The sequence below is a fragment of the Hyperolius riggenbachi genome, chromosome 1 (assembly GCF_040937935.1).
Source record: "Hyperolius riggenbachi isolate aHypRig1 chromosome 1, aHypRig1.pri, whole genome shotgun sequence".
NCBI classification, from domain to species: domain Eukaryota; kingdom Metazoa; phylum Chordata; class Amphibia; order Anura; family Hyperoliidae; genus Hyperolius; species Hyperolius riggenbachi.
Window position 1 is genome coordinate 98,564,145 of NC_090646.1, and position 21,034 is coordinate 98,585,178.

The window sequence follows — 21,034 nt, forward strand, 5'->3', positions numbered from 1 at the left end:
CTCTATTTACATTCATATTAGTGCAGAGATTTTGTGGAGCAATTTTGAAATTTAGTTTATATTTGGTGTTTCAAGCTTTTATTAAACTCAAAATGTATACCAGAACCCTGCTTGACACATTTTGGTAAGCTACAAGAAAAAAGGTTATGAAAATTAAGTGAACCATTTTTTGCACAGAAATCCAGCAGTAATTGAACGCCAGGGAGGTTAACTATTTCTGCCACTCGGACGGGAAGCTCAGGTCCGGGCGGCTGCTCTGCAGAAAAACCAAAGCGCTCTTACAAGAGGCTTCAGTCTTTCTGCACGTAAAATTTTCCGCGTCATCCTTGTGCTTCCAGTTAGCAGGAAGCACAAGGAGAGAAAAAAAAAACTCATCTTGTGGCCAAATAGTAAAACTACATCTACATATTTATTAATTACAATTTATACATATAATAACATTACAAATTAACTGTTTATTTCCCACTCCAAAATATTACCCAAATAAAAATTTTAATGGAAAAAAAAAATTACAATTAAAAAAAAAAAAGACAAATAGTTAGCTAAGGGTCTGAACTTTTTAAATATGCAGGAGGTATACTACAAACATTTTTTAAATTATAAGCTTGTAAATAGTACTGGACGCAAAACGGAAAAAATGCACCTTTATTTCCAAATAAAATATTGGCGCCATACATTGTGATAGGGACAAAATTTAAATGGTGTCATAACCGAGCCAAACGGGCAAATAAAATACATAGGTTTTATTAATGGTAGTGTGGATTATTTTAAAGTTATAATGGCCAAAAACTGAGAAATAATGAATTTTTTCAATTTTTGTCTTATTAATCCTGTTAAAATGCATTTATAAAAAAAAATAATTCTTAGCAAAATGTACCACCCAAAGAAAGCCTAATTAGTGGCAGAAAAAACAAGATATAGATCAATACATTGTGATAAGTAGTGATAAAGTTATTAGCGAATGAATGGGATGTGAAAATTGCTCTGATGCATAAGGTGAAAAATCCCCGCGGGCTGAAATGGTTAAAGTAAATGTGCAGTGGAAAATTAAATCTGATACCTACGGAGAGAGAAGGCTCTGGATAGTATTCAGCCTCCCCTGTCCTCTCTTGGTCCCCTCCTTCCAGCGCTGTCATCCCCTTTCACAATATTTGAACAAGCCTTTTATAGGGTTTCCAAAGATGGCATAACATCACTGCAGGACATTGCTGGAATGAGGGGAATGAGGGGACTGAGAGGGGACAAAGTAAGGCTCAATAGGATCTAGAGCCTTTCCTCTTCATAGGTAAGTATCTTTTTTTGTTTACGCTTTTTGCTTTAAAGGGTAACTGAATCGATAGAGATATGGAGGCTGCCATATTAATATCCTTTTAAGCAATACCAGTTGCCTGGCTGTCCTGCTGATACTTTCATTCTAATACTTTTAGCCAAAGACCCTGAACAAGCATGCAGCACATCAGGCGTTTCTGACATTATTGTCAAATCTGACAAGATTAGCTGCATGCTTGTTTCTGGTGTTATTCAGACACTACTGCAGCCAAATACATCAGCAGGGCTGCCAGGCAACCATTATTATTTAAAAGGAAATAAATATTGCAGTCTCCATAGTCTTCACTCTTCAGTTGTCTTTTAAGTTAGCCAATAAATGGTATCATCCTGATTAAAAACTTCTGGCTTTTTCTGATGGCTAACTCGGTACAATATTCTACAGCTATAAATGAATGCAAATAAATACTAGCTATACATAGTGTATGAAGTCAACAAATCAGACGTCAGTTTGCTGTAAACTCACCATTGACCCAGCTTCAGTTACTGTCCTTGGAAGAATGATAAGAACAGGGCTGAACTCCAGTGTCCTGTGTGTGATGCAGTTCCGAGGAATATGCTGTAATATGCATCACATGGCTCCCGGGTACATCATTTTCTCAATGCTCTCATTGACTTGAATCTTAATTATTGACAGTATGAGCTCCTTCCTGATTAAGTCTCCTACAGATGTACAATAGTAATAGACAGACTGGCACACTGGCTCTAAAAGTATTCCTCCAAATAGAGGATTTATAGTATAAATAAGTATTTCAGCAGTTATAGGAATATTTAGTATGTTCATTTTTGACAAATGTTTATACATGACATCATTTTTACCCTTTCTGGACCAGCACCCTCTGCCCCATTAAGGACCAGAGGGTGCTGGTCCAGCAAATCGCCGCTTCCCGACGAATTGCCGCAAGTTACCGTCGCTCCCGCCGGACACGCCGCTCTGTCCCCGCCGCAGGCTGCTCTCTCTGCCGTCGCTATGACGGCAAAGCGCTGTGCGCCGGTCAGGAGCCGCTTTCATTGGCTCCTGACCCTGTCACTCCATGTAAGCCAATGAGAACGGCTTACATGAATGACAGGGCCAGGAGCCAATAAAAAAAGGCTCCTGCCCGGCTCACAGTGCTCTGCCGTCATAGAGGTGGCAGGGCATCACATTGCGGCGGGGGCAGAGCGGACCGAGCGACGCGGACGGGCTGGGGCGCGCGGTCAATGGGACGTAGAGTTTACGTCCGGTCAGGACCGCAGCGCCCCCTGCCCGACGTAGATTCGCACTCGCTCGGTCCGAAAGTAGTTAAGGATGGGCAGGATGGTGGCGTAGTGGATAACACTCTCTCGCCCTGCAGCGCTGGGTCCCCCAGTTTGTATCCCAGCCAAGGCACTATCTGCATGAAGTTTGTATATTCTCCCCGTGTCTGTGTGGGTTTCCCCCAGGCACTCTGGTTACCTATCACATTCCAAAAACATAGGAATAAGTTAATTGGCTTCCCCTAAATTGGTTTTAGACTATGCTGCATACACTACACTATACATAAATTGGCCCTAGACTACGATACATACTATATATAGACATATGATTGTGGTAGGGATTAGATTATGATCCCCTGTGAAGGGCAATTAAGTGACCAGGGCTGGATTTGTACATTTTACTGCCCTGTCACCATTTCTACCGCCCAACTGCCCTGTTCCTGTGCTTCCCTTGTCCTGTGCTGCTCTCCCCACATCCTGTAATGTCCTTCTCTGCTGCAGACCAGGTCTGTGACCACGGCTATTTGCCTGCCTGAGTGTACCAGCGGCTGCCCGCCCCTTGCTTCCTTGTGCTCTTGGCCATGGCCTTTGTGGCCTTGCCTCAAATCTGGCCATGTAAGCGATAAGACATATATCATGTACAGTACTGTGGAAGCAGGGGCGTAGGAATAGACCCTGCAGCCCCTGCAGTTGCAGGGAGGCCCCTAGCAAGTCGGGGGCCCGGAGGAGGAAAGGCTGTCACCACCGGCGTACCTACCGGGGATGCGACTCTCTCAGCCGCAGGGGGGCCCGGCCGCCCGGGGCTGCTCTGGGGCCCGCTCACTGTCCGTGGGGGGAGCGCTGCTCTGGACCCCCCAGCAAGGTGCTCAACTGGCGGCAGCGTCTAATAGACGCTGCGCCAGTTCATTCCCCGCAGCCCCGCTTCAGCAGCCTGCATAGTCTCCGGCAGGCAGAGCAGGGCTACGGCAAGATGGCCGCCGAAGAAGCCCTACACTGGAGACTTTGTGTCTCTAGTACAGGGCTTCGGCAGCCATCTTGCCGTAGCCCTGCACTCTGCCTGTCAGCGTGGGAGATGTGCTGCAGGAGGTAGAGATGGGAAGTTCGGATCTTTTCAATGATCCGGATGATTCGAATCGGATCATTGAAGAGATCCGGATCTTTGATCCGAATCTCGGATCATTTTACTACCGGAAGCATTCGGGGGTGAAATGAACAGCAGGACAGGTCTGTGGACAGGAGAAGGGGAGGGGGGTGGACACACAGAGAAGGGGAGAAGATGGACAGAGGGCAGGGAGTGGACAGAGAAGGGAGGAGGGATGAGCAGAGAGCAGAAATGTTTGCACGTAATACCCACATGCTGAAGTCATATGCTTTACATATATTTCACCTATATGCTCATCTGTACACTTTGAAAGAAAAGGTCGCACAGTGAAAGAAAGCATTCCCAGAAGATAAGTGCAGCTATTTAGTGCCGAGTGCAGGAGGATCATATTACGCTGCAATCACAGTGCCTGCAAAGTTACTGAGCTATGCTGAGCTGAGCCAAAAGCTTCCAATGTGATCACTGTGCAGCACTACGGAACAGACAGCCTGTAATGAGCAGCACATTATAGCCAGTATGTGTGCTCTACACATATCTGGCAGTCGCACCCATGTCCCCTCTCTCTCATCTACCTGTCTCCCTGCAAGGCTGCTTCCCTTCCAACAGAGCGATCCATCTCTGCTCTGCTTCCAGGACCCCGCTGCCCGCTGAGAGGGGGGCGTGTCGCTCCTGGCCCCGCCCCCTTTGCGATCCGAATCACTCATTTTGATGATTCGGATGATCGACTCATAAAATAGATTCGGATCAAAGATCCGAATCGTTCATGATCCGGACAACACTAGCAGGAGGACTCGGGGAGCTGCGAGCCAGAGATGCCGGGAGAGGAGAAGACTTCTGTCAGGTAAGTGAATTGTTTTTTTTTCACAGGTGCATTTTTTTTTCTAGTGTCTGCTGCCTACATTGTGATTTTCAGGTGTCTGCTGCCCACATTGTGATTTTCAGGTGCCTGCTGCCCACATTATGATTTTCTGGTGTCTGCTGCCCACATTACGATTTTCTGGTCACTGCTGCCCACATTGCGATTTTCTGGTCACTGCTGCCCACATTGCGATTTTCTGGTGTCTGCTGCCCACATTACGATTTTCTGGTGTCTGCTGCCCACATTACGATTTTCTGGTGTCTGCTGCCCGCATTACGATTTTCAGGTGTCTGCTGCCCACATTACGATTTTCAGGTGTCTGCTGCCCACATTGCGATTTTCAGGTGTCTGCTGCCCACATTGCGATTTTCAGGTGTCTGCTGCCCACATTGCGATTTTCAGGTGTCTGCTGCCCACATTACGATTTTCTGGTCACTGCTGCCCACATTGCGATTTTCTGGTCACTGCTGCCCACATTGCGATTTTCAGGTGTCTGCTGCCCTCATTACGATTTTCAGGTGTCTGCTGCCCACATTACGATTTTCAGGTGTCTGCTGCCCACATTACGATTTTCTGGTGTCTGCTGCCCACATTACGATTTTCTGGTGTATGCTGCCCACATTAGGATTTTCTGGTGACTGCTGCCCACATTGCGATTTTCTGGTGACTGCTGCCCACATTGCGATTTTCTGGTGACTGCTGCCCACATTGCGATTTTCTGGTGACTGCTGCCCACATTAGGATTTTCTGGTGTCTGCTGCCCACATTACGACTTTCTGGTGTCTGCTGCCCACATTACGATATTCTGGTGACTGCTGCCCACATTAGGATTTTCTGCTGACTGCTGCCCACATTAGGATTTTCTGGTGACTGATGCCCACATTGCAATTTTCTGGTGACTGCTGCCCACATGGCGATTTTCTGGTGACTGCTGCCCACATTGCGATTTTCTGGCCCACATTACGATTTTCTGGTGAACACTGCCCACGTTACGATTGTCTGGTGAATGCTGTCCACGTTACGATTTTCTGGTGAACGCTGCCCACATTACGATTTTCTGGCCCACATTACGATTTTCTGGTGAACACTGCCCAAGTTACGATTGTCTGGTGAATGCTGTCCATGTTACAATTTTCTGGTGAACTCTGCCCACATTACGATTTTCTGTCCCACATTACGATATTCTGGTGAACGCTGCCCACATTACGATTGTCTGGTGAATGCTGCCCACGTTACAATTTTCTGGTGACTGCTGCTCACGTTACTATTTTCTGGTGACTGGTGCCCACATTACGATTTTCTGGTGAACTCTGCCCACATTACGATTTTCTGGCCCACATTACGATTGTCTGGTAAAATGCTGCCCACTTTACAATTAATTTACAGTGAAACGCTGCCCCATTACGATTATTTGGCACCTATGGGGGGGCCCCATCCAAATATTCGCAGGGGGGCCCAGTGATTTCTAGTTACGCCCCTGTGTGGAAGATATCGGCACTATATAAATAATAATGTAAAAATTTATAAATTATATAAAAAAGAAAATAATCTGTGTGTTGTGTGTCTATGTTCCCCCAAAGAAGTTTGTAATAATTTCTCACACTATCCAAAACTAATAGAAGTTCTTGGTAGGAATGGGAAGGGGCAGGCAGGAATGAGCAGATACGTAGAGGGCCCTGCTTACTATGCATAAGCATGCCGCTGGCTTGCTAAGCCATTAGCGGATCATACATCCGGCTCCAGAAACAATGCGCCACACTGGGCAGTAACTGCAGGCTCTTCCAACTTTCTGCAACCATTAAAAGGAATGGGGAATCATGCACAAGCATGTTCATTTAAATGGCGTCTGAGGATGGCCAACCATGCTGTGTGATGAATGTCATCTGTGACTGGCTGTGCATGGCTGCAACGCTACAGCATCATCCAGGATGCACAGAAATGTGGACAGAGGAAAATACTATCAGTAAACTGGCGAGACCTGTGCTTCCTGTTCAAGCTGTTGCATGATTATTGCATGCAAATCCCTGCACATTGAGCACTGTGAATTTTGATCTAGCTTATGGTGGCCACTAATGATCCAATCTTTTTCATCCAATCTTGCCAAATCTATGTAGTATAGTAACGGTAAATTGAGTGAATATACTGAATGGATACTTCAGGCAGTTACCTTATATTACATGGAAATGGTAAGATTGGATGAAAAAGATTGGATCATTAGTGGCCACCTTTAGATGCTGTCTGCGCTCACTTGCTGAAGCATAGGAGAGAAAAAAAATCACTAATTATTGACTGAATTAAGATACAGTACTTATATGCTTTAGTATGACAATTTCTGATAGCAAACTCCTGGTATAGTAATCTACTTCACCCGTTCCCTTAGAGTTTACCATAAAGGGATTCTATTGTAATATTCATACATCTCAGACTGTAAAAGATGAGGCTCATTTAAAGCAGTGAACTTCTGTAACTGTTCCTCTTTCTTTCTCATTTGTCCATTTTCATGTACTGATAATGTACTGATCTGTATAAATATGTGCATTTCTCACTTCTAAACTAATGTACAGTTTATTTTCAAATGCTAATGTGGTTTAAATTTAAAATGTGGTTTAAGCAAAAATACGTCCTTGGCTCATGAATACTAATGCCTGATGATGGGTGTGGTGGGGGCGTAGCCAAACTTGTGAAAGGGGTGGGTCTTAAAGGTGTCCCTATTTCTTATCTAATAAATGGTTGGAATATAAAGGAAGTAGACACCACATTTGCATCTATACTTGTTTTCTCAAAGCCACAGAACAAAAAGGGTGGCATGGGCGTCCGCAGAAACATTTTCGGGGGGCAAAAAAGGGATACAGGTGGGAAAGGTGCGCAGCGCGCTTAGCGCACCAATAAATGGGGGTAATAGCCACAAATGGGCGTGGCCATGGACCAGGGTGTGGTCATGGGTGGAGCCAAATTTACATGAACTTAGCGATGGTAGGACATTAGACTAGAACTATAGCAGGCATTAGATTGTGATAGCCTCCCACACAGGTGCCTCCCAGTTTAGATAGTGACAGGGACCCCCCATGTTTAGTGACAGGTACACCCCCCTAGTTTAGATGGTGACAGGTACCCCCCAGTTTAAGTAGTGACAGGAGCCCCCCAGTTTAGGTAGTGACAGGTGCCCCCCAGTGTATGTAGTGACAGGGACCCCCTAGTTTAGGTAGTGACAGGCACCCCCAGTTTAGGTAGTGACAGGTGCCCCCCAGTTTAGGTAGTGACAGGTGCCCCTCAGTGTAGGTAGTGACAGGTGCCCCCACTCACCGTAGTTCCAGCAGCCAGCCCAGTGTCAGACATCAGAATCAGTCAGCGACCAGTGAGAGCGGGCTCACGGTACCCCCGTGGATACCGCTCTGCATATGCGGAAGTGATGTCACTTCTGCATATCAGTGCGGTGTCCGCGAGGTCCTAGCATCCGCACTCACTGGTCGCCAGGTGACTTAGGCAGCGGGGACGGCCGGGGAGGCAGCTGTCGGCAGGGGGGGGTCCACCCCATTTTGTCCAACGTGCGGACGCCCATGGTGGCAATCCTGCAAATGACGCAGATTCCCCCGTCATAGCACCGTGTCAGAGTTTTCTCAGGATCACAATGAAATCACAGCGAAAGACTGCTAAATACTGTATAAGAAATCTATAATACTCCGCGGATGTTTGCATAGACTCCATTATATTTGCTATGGTTTTCTCTGCTCTGTAAGCTCCATCTCTCATTTTTCTATTTGTGTTACTTTATGTGATGTAAAAGCCTGTATGTAAGTTCTTTGCTCAAATGACACATGTGATGTGTCTGTTCTTATACTCTTGTGAAATAAACCTTTTCATGGTAAAAAAAATAAAAATAAATCTAAGTCAATAAAATATGATGCCAAGTTCACAGTGAGTGTTCAGTTGTATAACACTAACACACACGTTACAATGTGTTATAATGACTGCAATGGAGACTGAGCATAGACTTTAATACAATGCAGCGAGTTAGAATAATGCGATCAGTTACAAAGCAGTACTGTGAACAGGCTAATAGGATTGTATGGGCACCGAGTTGACATGCAAAATTATTCTGCAACACAACTGACCACTGTGAATAGGGCCGCACAGTTGTGCTCATCCTATGATATATTAATACATCCAGTCCTGGATTTACCATAAGGCACTGTAGGCACGTGCCTACAGGCGTCTGATGATGAAAAGGCGGCTCACTCCCCTCCCCAAGTACCGTGCTCTCTCCTTCTCTATGCAGAGTCCTACTGAGAGTGTAAATGAGAGGTTACTCACCCAACTCTGAGCATTCCACTGACAAGATCTCCCTTCAGTCCAGTCCACTAGCTACTTAATACTGGGCTTCCTCTGGCTATCTAATGCTAAGGGCAGTGGCGGCGCCAGGGGGGTGCTCAAACACCCCCTAAATTTGTCCAAGCACCCCCAAAGCACCCCCTGGCGTGAACTGACTTCAGGCGTCTAAGAGACGCCGAGTCAGTTCACAGCAGCAGCCCGGAGCAGCAGGCAGGGCTACGGTAAGATGGCCGCCCGAAGCCCTGCTCTGCAGACTTGGAGTCTGCAGTGGCAGGGCTTCGGGCGGCCATTTACCCGTAGCCCTGCTCGCCGGATGCAGGCTGCTCCAGGAAAGAAGAGGATCGTGGGAGCTGAGCTGCGCGCCACAAGGAGGTCGGAAGAGGAGGAGGTCGGAACAGGAGGTCTTCTGACTAGGTGAGTAAATGGGTTTTTCTTTTTTTTTCAGGTGGTGCTGCTGATTGGGGTCAGATCTGATAAGGATTGTGCATATTGGGGTCAGATCTGATAAGGATTGTGCATTTTGGGGTCAGATCTGATAAGGATTGTGCATTTTGGGGTCAGATCTGATAAGGATTGTACATATTGGGGTCAGATCTGATAACGGTTGTGCATATTGGGGTCATATCTGATAACGATTGTGCATATTGGGGTCATATATGATAACGATTGTGCATATTGGGGTCATATCTGATAACGGTTGTGCATATTGGGGTCATATCTGATAACGATTGTGCATCTTGGGGTCATATCTGATAACGGTTGTGCATATTGGGGTCATATCTGATAACGATTGTGCATCTTGGGGTCATATCTGATAACGGTTGTGCATATTGGGGTCATATCTGATAACGATTGTGCATATTGGGGTCATATCTGATAACGGTTGTGCATATTGGGGTCATATCTGATAACGGTTGTGCATATTGGGGTCATATCTGATAACCATTGTGCATATTGGGGTCAGATCTGATAACGGTTGTGCATATTGGGGTCATATCTGATAACGATTGTGCATATTGGGGTCATATCTGATAACGGTTGTGCATATTGGGGTCATATCTGATAACGATTGTGCATATTGGGGTCATATCTGATAACGGTTGTGCATATTGGGGTCATATCTGATAACGGTTGTGCATATTGGGGTCAGATCTGATAACGGTTGTGCATATTGGGGTCATATCTGATAACGGTTGTGCATATTGGGGTCATATCTGATAACGGTTGTGCATATTGGGGTCAGATCTGAAAACGGTTGTGCATATTTGGGTCAGATCTGATAACGATTGTGCATATTGGGGTCATATCGGATAACGATTGTGCATATATTGGGGTCATATCTGATAACGATTGTGCATATATTGGGGTCATTGAACGTGTTTTTTGTTCAAATCTGCTCAATTATGTGAATTTTCTGGGGAAAGGGTCACCAAAACTTGGGCCCTCTGTCTCTGCGTTGCACTTTTAAAGGGAACCCGAGGTGAGAATAATATTGAGGCTGCCATATTTATCTCCTTTTAAGTAATACCAGCTGCCTGGCTGCCGTGTTGGTCCTCTGCCTCTAATTCTTTCAACCATAGACCCTGAACAAGCATGCAGCAGGTCAGGGGTTTCTGACAATATTGTCAGAACTGACAAGATTAGCTGCATGCTTGTTTCTGGTGTAATTCAGTTCACTACTGCAGCCAATAGATCAGCAGGGCTGCCAGGCAACTAGAATTGTTTAAAAGGAAATAAATATGGCAGCCCCCATATCACTCTCACTCTGGGTTCACTTTAAATTACAGTTAGCCCCGCCCTCATCCGGTCATGACCACGCCCATATTTTCGCCGTGGCCACACCCATTTTTTTGCTGCGGCGATCTTCGCGCGACGCGGGTCATCAGCTCCCCCGGGAATTGGTCCAGCACCTGCATAGCACCCCCTAAAAAAAAAATCCTGGAGCCGCCACTGGCTAAGGGGCACCTGTAGCTACCTATGACAGGCAAGGGAAATAAGGAAGTGACAGCTGGGACAGGCAGCACACTAGCAGTGCAGTTTGGGTTTGTAGGTTCATGGAGGGTGAAGTCTAGGGTGTCAGAACATCTGTGTGTATAAACTCCTGTGATGTAAACCCGGGTCTAAATGCATCGCAATTATAAAACAACAATCTTATCTTCTACAGCACAAAAATAAGCAAAATACGCTTCAAATTATGCCTCCTTTCAGCATATTCTCTCTCCCTTCATCCCCATCATATTTTTTATGAGATACATAAAGTGCAGAATTCATTGTTTCAGTTTCTGAGCGTTACTCACTGGCACATTAATGAGAAAACTGTGATAATAATTTGTGTAATTAGTAAATTAGCAAAGCAAACAAGTTAATCTTGAAGGTCATGCTGCACTTCCTCTGTTTTCATAAAAAAAAAAGAAAAGAAAAAAGTAGCAAATGTGAATGTGATGGTGCATAGAAAAAAAGTACAGTAGTGCCATCTGCTGGTACATTCTACACGTTACAGCAACTATTTCACAGCAGCACTAATTTGACTCTTAACTGGCAAACATCATGCATAAGTTGCAACTTTTTGAGATAATAAATAGGAACAACTTTAAAGGACAACTGAAGGGAGAGGGATGTGGAGGCTGTCATATTTATTTCCTTTTAAGCAATGCCAGTTACATGACTGTCCTGTGTTAATCCTCTGCCTCTTATACTTTTAGCCATAGACCCTGAACAGACATGCAGCAGATCAGGTGTTTGACATGATTGTCAGATCTGACAAGATTAGTTGCATGCTTGTTTCTGGTGTTGTTCAGACACTACTGCAGCCAAATAGCAAATCAACAGGGCTGCCAGGCAACTGATATGGTTTAAAAGGAAATAAATATAGCTTCCTCCATATTTCTCTCACTACAGTTGTTCTTTAGGACACATACCTGCCACACCTTGGGCACCCTGGGACACCCCAAGACATGCATACAGCAAAGAATTCATACAAAAAGATGGACTTCAAACCACACTGATCTTTTCTGTCATAATTAGTTTGGCTTCATACTTACATTTGAAAATAAGAAATATAATGACAAACACACCAACATATTAATTTAAAGGAATCCTGAGGTGAAAATAAACGGATGAAATAAACATTTGTATCTACAGTTCTACCTCTTAACCACTTCACCTCGAAGGGTTTTTCCCCCTTAAAAAACCAAAACAATTTTCACCCGTCAGCGCTCCTTCCATTCATTCACCTATAACTTTCTTACTACTTATCACAATGAAACAATCTTTTCTTGTTTTTTTTTTCGCCACCAATTAGACTTTCTTTGGGGGGTACTTTTTGCTAAGAATTATTTTATTCTAAAAGTGTTTTATCGGGAAAAATAAGAAAAATTGAAAGATTCCTTATTTCTTCGTTTTCGGCCATTGTAGATTTAAAATAATACATGCTACCTTAATTAAAACTCACACCTTGTATTTGCCCATTTGTCCCGGTTATTGCAAGGTTTAAAATATTTCTCTAGTACATTGTATGGCGCCAATATTTTATTTGGAAATAAAGGTGAATTTTTTTCAGTTGTGTCCATCCCTAAATACAAGCCCATAATTTACAAAGTAATAGTAATATACCCTCTTGACATACATATTAAAAAAAGGTTCAGTCCCTAAAGTAACTATTTACGGTATGTATTTTTTTTATTTGTAATTTAAAAAAAATATTTGGGGGGTAACTATTGGGCAGGCCGGGAGGTCAGGGATTAATTTAAAATGCAAAAATTAGATCAACATAGGTCTTATATTGAACAAAAAAAATGTAGATGTAATTTTACTATTTGGCCACAATGGCCTCACTACACTAAGCTTTATCAAACACTTTAACAAACGTTTGATAATTTACCTCATGGGTAAAATCTAATTTTGTCCCAGTGTTTCAGCTAAAAATAATACAGTCCTTCTCACAGTCAGAGAGTTCTAAGTCAAATTATGCAGGAAAGAGATAAAAAGGGTCAATTGTTCATAGATTTTAGCTCTGGCATACTTCAATGAATGTGTCATTGAGGAGAAACAATAAAACTGTTAAAACTTAAAAAGTAGATTTGAACATAAAATTAAACTGTGGAATCTCTTAACCACCTAACGACCGCGTCACCCCAATGGGTGTGAACGCGGCGGCAGCCCCAGGACCGCCTAACGCCAATTGGCGTCAGGTCCTGGAGCCGGCTACTGAAGGAGATCGCGAGCAGGGTGTGCGCACGCATCTCCTTCTCGGGGGAGGGGGGGTCGAGCTCCGCCCCACCTTCAGTCTCCAAGCGGCTATTTCTGCTTGGGAGACTGTTAATGGCGTAATCGCCATCTATTTACATAGTGCAGTGCTGCGATCAGCAGCAGCGCTGCACTTGGGACAAGAGAGCGATCGGCTCTCATAGGCAGAAGCCTATGACAGCCGATCACGCAATTGGCCAGCTGGAGGGAGGGGTTTTCAAAAAAGAAAACAAACACAGAAACTGTAAAAAAAAAAAAAAAAAAAGACAAATACAAGAACATAAATATTTATAAAAAAAAAATAAACACAAGGGGGCCCCCCTTGTGATCAGACCCCACCAACAGAGAGCTCTGTTGGTGGGGAGAAAAGGGGGGGGGGAAATCACTTGTGTGCTGTGTTGTGCGGCCCTACAGCTTGGCCTTAAAGCTGCGGTGGCCAATTATGAAAAAAACAGCCTGGTCTTTAGGGGGGTTTACCACTGTGGTCCTCAAGTGGTTAAAAAGTCATTTTTAGGAGAAGGAACATGGATACAAGATTTTACTTCATTAGTTTATCTTCGCCTCGGGTGTCCTTTAACTCTTTCAGGCAGAAAAAGAAGAAAAGGAACACAGTCTAGTCGGCACTGTGCATACACATGTCTATCTCCTCATGTCACATGTCACCTTTCGCACCCTTTAAAGTAGTGTTCCCCAACCCTGTCCTCAAGGCCCACCAACAGTGTATGTTTTGTGGAAATCCAGAGGTAGTTAAGCAGCTCTGCTGAGACACTAATTACCCCATGTGTGAATGTTTGTGGTTTCCTGCAAAACATGTACTGTTGGTGGGCCTTGAGGACAGGTTTGGGGAACTCTGCGTGTTGGGCAGCGAGATCAGGAATGCTTCTCGGATTGAACAATCCACAACTTACAGTCATATTTTTAGATAAGAGAGCCGCTCTCTGTTTATAGACCCAATAAAGCGAAGCTTTTTACAGTTCTGGCACTAGAGACCTATTTACAGACCTGAAGAAATGTTGACCCAAGAGGGTCAAGTCTCTTAAAACAGAACTAAAGAAAAACAAAGAAATCAGATATATATATATATATATATATATATATATATATATATATATATATATATAATGTCACCGTAATAATGGTGCACTTTAAACCCTCCAGAATTGCGGTATGTGGCCGTTAGCTGATCATGGAAATCAGACGCTGTTCATTTAATGTAGAAGTGGAGCTTGGGCCCCAGTGCAAGTTTTACATGGGGCCCCAAGCACTCTATTGAGTGTCAGAAAGGTGTAATCAGAGTAAGGAAATAGCTTGTTAAGGATTACCACTATGCAATGCACATATACAGGTGTTCATTATCCGCATAACACCAATGAAAAACTAATAGGATCGATGAAGGAAGGCCCCTAGTGGGCCCCTCTGGTGCAAGGGCCCTGGTACGGTCACAACTTCTGCATCCCCATTGCTACACCACTGTGGGATGCATGCGACTCCTGTTTGACCAACCAGCCACCAGAAATAGTCAATGATATACTAATAATTCCCACTTGGAGGCAGATTTAGTGCCAATTGTATGCAGCCTGGCAATGGGCCAAACAGGAAATGCACATGATTGGCCCAATTCTAACCTGCATACAATTTGCATGAAAGCCAGACAGTAGTGTGGCAATAGGGGATGCAGTGGTTGTGACTGCAACGTGGCTCTGTGACCCATGGGCCCAGCTAGGCCCCTCCTTCAGCTGCTGTGGTTGTCCTTTGAGAAACAGATGTGTGACTTGATAGCAATCCCCGCATTTTTAGATCAACAGGTTCTAATAATCTAGTCATACCCAGAGTCCACTTGGAAACGTTTGGTCCCAGAGCCTTCTGTCATGCTGCCCCTACGTTTTGGAACTCCTTACCTCAACAGATCAGGACAGCTCCATCCCTGAACGTGTTTAAATCCAGACTGAAAACCCACCTGTTCAGTTTGGCATTTGCAGAAATATAACTTGTTGTGTGACTACTTCATCCTACTAATTACTGAATCTGAGAGAGCCTAAGCGTTTGAGTCCTATGGGAGAAAAGCGCTATAGAAATGTTATTGTATTGTATTATGTGTACCATATATACGGTATATACAGTGCTACAGAAGCTGTGTACAATTTTTAGAGGGGCCCGTCGCTCTGTAACTCCAGCTCTACACCCAACCACTGAACCAAGCCAATCAGGAATGAAATTCAAATGCAGCAGAATAGGACAGACTGCTTGTGGAAAAACCCAATGAAACCAAAATGCAATTCTGAATGTGTTTTAATTGCAGATCAACTCTTCTCAATCAGATTAAATGCAAAATTCAAGCCACGCCATGTTTAAGAGGTGCTGCATTTAAGGTGCGTTCTGTAGCACTTTCAATAATAAATATCTCCAAACACTTAGGTCCTGATTTACTAAGGATCATTCAAAGATACCTTGGCTGCTTTTAGGTGATGAAAGATTGCAATTCTTTCCTGGATCCTATTGAAAAATTGCACTATTTTTCATATTGAAACATAGTGGGGATTACTAAGGGTACGTTTCCATGATTGCACTCATGTGCCCTGGTGCGTTCGCACATGTGCAAAATGCTCCCGGCCACGGGACCACAATTGTGGAGACCTTATAGCCGCAGATTTTAGTTGGGCTGAGGGTTGCACAGCTGAGGGGACTGGAAGGACACAGAGACCTCAGAAATTGCTGGGGGCTAGAAGAAGCCTCAGATAAATGCAACTCATGTTTCCCCCTCACTTAATGGTCTCTTAAAGAGAATCTGTACTCTAATATTCTTACACTAAAAAGCATACCATTCTATTCCTTATTTTCTCCTGTGCCCCTCTGTGCTGTTTCTGCCACTCTCTGCTGCAACCCTGGCTTGTAATTGCCAGTTTTAGGCAGTGTTTACAAACAAACTAACCAGCTTGTGATAGGCTCACATAAACAGTGTGTGAGAGTCATACAGAGTGTGCAGGGGGCCTGCAGAGGGTGTGTATCGCTTCTATCCAATCACAAGCAGCCCTGCACATTCCACACATTCAAGCCGTAGCCTGACAGACACGACAGAGGAAAGAAGATAAGATTTATTACAGAGACAGTGCAATTAGGAAAGGCTGTAGTAAGCCAGAGCACATTAGAACAGGCATAGGAACTTATAGGATAGAAGAACTAAGGCTGAAAAATTTGTTACAGAGTCTCTTTAAAGACTTACTTCACATCAAGCTGGATTGCCAGCGGCCAACCGGAGTGGACAATACACTGTCCACGCGGATGGTGTATTGTGATACAGTCGGAGTTTGGAGCAAATTTGTTTCCACCTCCTAAGGCTTCTGTGGGAAATGCATCCGCTGTATGTAAAAGATTGTGCAGGTCGGATTTTTGCGTTGCGGACTGACAAGTGTGGACAAATTCTATTAATAATATAGGATCCGTTGACTGTCAGCTTTTGCAATCCTTGTCATCTGGCTCTTTAATTAACCAGTTCAGGACTGATGCATGTTAAAACTATGCCGCACTTCTGGCTGCTAAGCCTAATGCAGCGTAGTAGTAATGCCGGCAGTTCCCATGCAGGGTATGCAAGTTCCATACTTTGGACAGCTGAGTTCCGTATATCAGTCAGGAGCCGTTAAGCAAAATCCTGCTGACCTCTTTTTAAATGATAAGACTTGCAAGCTTGAGACTAGGTACCCCTCTACACTGAGTGTGACAACCCCCGAACTAGAAACACTCTCCATCCTAAGGAAATGAGTGATGAGTGGACATGGTAACATACAAATACATGGAAGGTAAGTTGCATATAGTGTACAAGCATAGAGAGGTTAGTTCCCCTCTGCAACAGGCTCTGAATCTGTTAGTACCCACTAGCTAGGCTAGGTTCACAATGGGGCTTTACAGTGCGGTGTAACGGCTATATTGTAACTCGGCTTTCCGCACTACAATGAAAATCCAATGCAGCGTTCAGTGCGGCCGTTGTGCTGTAATGGCGTAAAGCATCCCAATGCACTGCATGCAGTATAGTGAAGCATACTTTTCATGGACTATGTTTCACTGCATACATATGAAATCAACCCCGGCAGACTTGGGCGCAGGATACAGCTGGTATGGCTTATTCTGCTGCTGTACAATTCCCGGAGGTGTTAAATACTATTCCCCCGCCAGGTCCACGTGGATTGTAGGGAATGATGTAATTCAGCTGCCAGCTATTGCTGGAGGCAGAATTACAGTTTTTTAAAAGTAACTTTAGCTCCGTCTTCTGACAGCGCCGAAGTTACTCACTGTGCACCGCTATAGCCGGAATTCCTATTACTATCTATGGTGGCGCCGGCTGCGCCCAAATCTCCTGCGCGGTTATTACAGTGCTGGTGTTTCACTGTATGCTTATACAATGCCCACTGTGAACCTAGCGTTATACACTCTATACAAAGCTCATCACCTACCGGGCCACCCCTGCCCTGCTTTATTTCAATATACACATTTCATATTTGCAGCATCTACCAGCAGTACAGAGGACAGGGACCCCCCTTATCCAGGAACTGATAGGCCATGATAACAGACCAATATATAGTCATCATTACTGCTTTGCTCTATTCTTCCAGGTGATGATACTTACAAAACTGCCATTACACAGCTATAATCTGTCATTGTTTTATTTTCTAGTGAATTATCAGTTTTCTTCATAGTAGATAGTTATTGCTGAAGTAAAAGCAGTACAATCTGTTGCTATCTTGAAGGTGGAAATACCAAACCAATGCAAGTCAATGACAGGAAGCTCTATATGAATAGTAATAACAATAATACATAGTAATAGTAATAACGGACATCACAAAAGAGCTCACAATCTAATACCTATCAGGGCCCTTTTCCACTAGCAATCGCTAGCGTTCACGCTGAACGCTAGCGATTGCTGAATCGCGATTCCCCGACGTTCGCGGCCGCGATTTTGCTATGCTATGCACTGCATAGCAAAATCGCGGCAATTATCGCTCCGCCGCGCGTTCGCGTTCCCGGCAAAAACAAATCGCGGTAGTGGAAATGACCTACCGCGATTCCCATGTTAAAAAGCAAACCGTAGCGATTGTAAAATCGCTAGCGGTTTGCGTTTTTGCGATTCAGCCAGCGCACACGCGCTGGTGGAAAAGGGCCCTCACAGTCGTAATATCTCTTCCACAGTCTAGGGCCAATCCAGGGGTAAACCAGTCAACGTATCAGTATGATTTTGCGAAATGAAAAGAAACCAGTTTAATGAAAAGAAGCTCAAGAAAAAATGGGGAGAACATACAAACTTCATGCAGATAGTGTTGTTTGCGGGATTTAAACCTTAGAACTTATTGCTTCAAGTAGAGAGAGCACCCATCATTGCTATTTGCAGCCAAGCTTTATATAGGCTTCCTTTCTCAGTACACCAGGACGTTTCAGTCACAAGCCTTTTGCAGATTGATACAGAGATGATTTATTGTGCTACATTGACATGAAGGACTACAGAGGTCTCAAAACGTCAACATTTTTTTGTTACAGTGATCCTTTAAAGCACACCTAAACTTTTCATGAATGCCTGCAAAAGCCAGCTCTAAACGCTCCCATTCACTTGAATGGGACAGCGGTAGTAGATCCCAATAAACGCCGCGTCTGAAACACCACGTTAAAGGCTGCAAAAATGCCCGTGTGAACCAGCCCTTACACCTCTAAGCAGGGCTATAGGAAAGTAACAGCCTGCAAGTGCAGACTAAGCATTTATTGCCGATGTACCCAGAGAACGTTTGTTGGCTGCTGCCCTTAGTATAGAACGGTCAAACCTTTTCATTTATCTTTTGTCTCTGAATGTCTTGTCCTCTGAAAACTAAACGAAAGCCTTGCCCTCTGTCTGATTGCTCAACCCACTCTACACAGCTGTAAAGCATAATACAATGGGGAAGTAAATGCAGGCATAAATAATTTCTATCACACACACACTAAAAGAAGAAAAAAAAGACACACACAAGTCACAACTACTGATGAAAAAATTAAATCATAAAGTTATCCATCAAGCAGCCTCATACAAAGTACCTTGTGCAGGACTCCAGTCTCCATTTCTGGGCAACTGCAGAACTTGTAACATGTTTAGACTGCTGTGCGTAATCATTTGTGACTTGGCAGGCACTCAGGGACACGCCTGAATCAAAGCTCAGATTGCAATTTGATTGGAGTTATTTTGATGTTTTTGTTTTTTTTTTGTGCTGTGTTTGGTTGGTTATTTTTGAGAACAATGTGCTGTTGCAGAAATTACTGTCTGATGATTCTGAGAGAACTCTGCCAAGACAGAAAGCTGAACTATGACTCTGAAGGTGCGTACACACATGCGACTATAGTCGTTTGAAACGATCGTTCCCCGATCGTTTCAAACGATGATCGTTTAAAAAAAAGCAGCCAATGACTATTAAGTCTAACGACGGACGAGCTAGATCGTTAAAAACGAACGATCTAGCTTGGCGGGTTTTTTCTAACGACGATCGTTTGCAAAAGTAGTACATCGTTGGAAACGGTCGTTCGTACTAGGCTTGACATGCGCATTTCACTATTTCTCCATGGAACTTTTCATTTTTATGTGCAGGCGCAATAGTTGCTTTACGTGATGTAACGTTCGTTCTAACGATCAGATCGTTACACACCTTTTAAAACTAACTTTACTTAGGTCGTTCTTTCATCAATTAAAAGTTCGTTCGTCGTTGACAACGAACGATGGTTGTCGCATGTGTGTACGTAGCATCAGTCTCACGCTTACAGTCACAAAACACTGGCGTTTTGCAGTGCGATTTTTCGGGAATTGCGCTTTGAGATATTGCTCAGGCAACGCTAAACGCATCTCGATTGCACAAAACATGCTGCACGCAGCGCGATAATGCCATTTCACACAAATTGCAACACTGCAGTGAGAATGCTCACAAGTCACATAGGGTTACATGGATGTAGCGCTTTGCTGAAAAGTGCCCCGGTGTGAACTTTATGCTTTTTGATGTGGTCAGAATTGCAGGGATGCCGCTACGTTTTTTTTTTTTATGACCCAAAGCGGCACATCCCATTATAATAATTACCCTCCCCTTCCCCCCCCCCCCCCCCCCCACACACACACACAATATAGGTAGCCCTACAGTAAACATTTCCCCAGCAGCAAAAAAACAACAAACAAAAGAAAAACATAACCTGCAGCACACATTTAGCTTTGCTATATGTGGCTGCTAAAGGGTTGAACTGAATATGACTCTTTGAGGTGATTTGTCGGATGACTCCCTGTGGAGTTGAAAGAGGGGAAGGAGAGTCCAGTATACAGGCTGAGGGATACATTTGAAATCGGTGCAGGATACACCCAGTATATGGCTGATCCTGCTTCTGCACAAGTCCGGGCCGCATTAATTACAATTCCTTGCTCCAGGCCGCCATGTATAGTGGGGGAATGATATAATTCGGCTCCCAGCGATTGCTGGAGGCCGAATTATTGTGTTTTTTAAGCAACCTCGGCTCCGTCTTCTGACGGCGCCAATGTTACTGAGTGCTGCTCAGTTGTGATTCCTATTATAGTCTATGGTGGCAGCGCATACATACAGTGGAGGAAATAATTATTTGACCCCTCACTGATTTTGTAAGTTAGTCCAATGACAAAGAAATGAAAAGTCTCAGAACAGCATCATTTCAATGGTAGGTTTATTTTAACAGTGACAGATAGCACATCAAAAGGAAAATCTAAAAAATAACCTTAAATAAAAGATAGCAACTGATTTGCATTTCATTGAGTGAAATAAGTTTTTGAACCCTCTAACAATAAAAGACTTAATACTTAGTGGAAAAACCCTTGTTTGCAAGCACAGAGGTCAAACGTTTCTTGTAATTGATGACCAAGTTTGCACACATTTTAGGAGGAATGTTGGTCAACTCCTCTTTGCAGATCATCTCTAAAT

The 21,034-nt window shown here is 44.1% G+C and overlaps 1 protein-coding gene across 1 annotated transcript in view; it reads right to left on the minus strand.

The window, feature by feature from the left end:
• The window catches only part of SLC2A9 (solute carrier family 2 member 9), a 524,193-nt gene extending 505,001 nt beyond the window's left edge, over positions 1–19,192 (minus strand). The window contains exon 1 of the mRNA XM_068277492.1: positions 19,149–19,192. Within this exon, the coding sequence (XP_068133593.1) occupies positions 19,149–19,172 (24 nt within the window). The 5' untranslated portion in view covers positions 19,173–19,192. The remainder of the gene's footprint in view (positions 1–19,148) is intronic.
• Between the last annotated feature and the right edge of the window lie 1,842 nt (positions 19,193–21,034).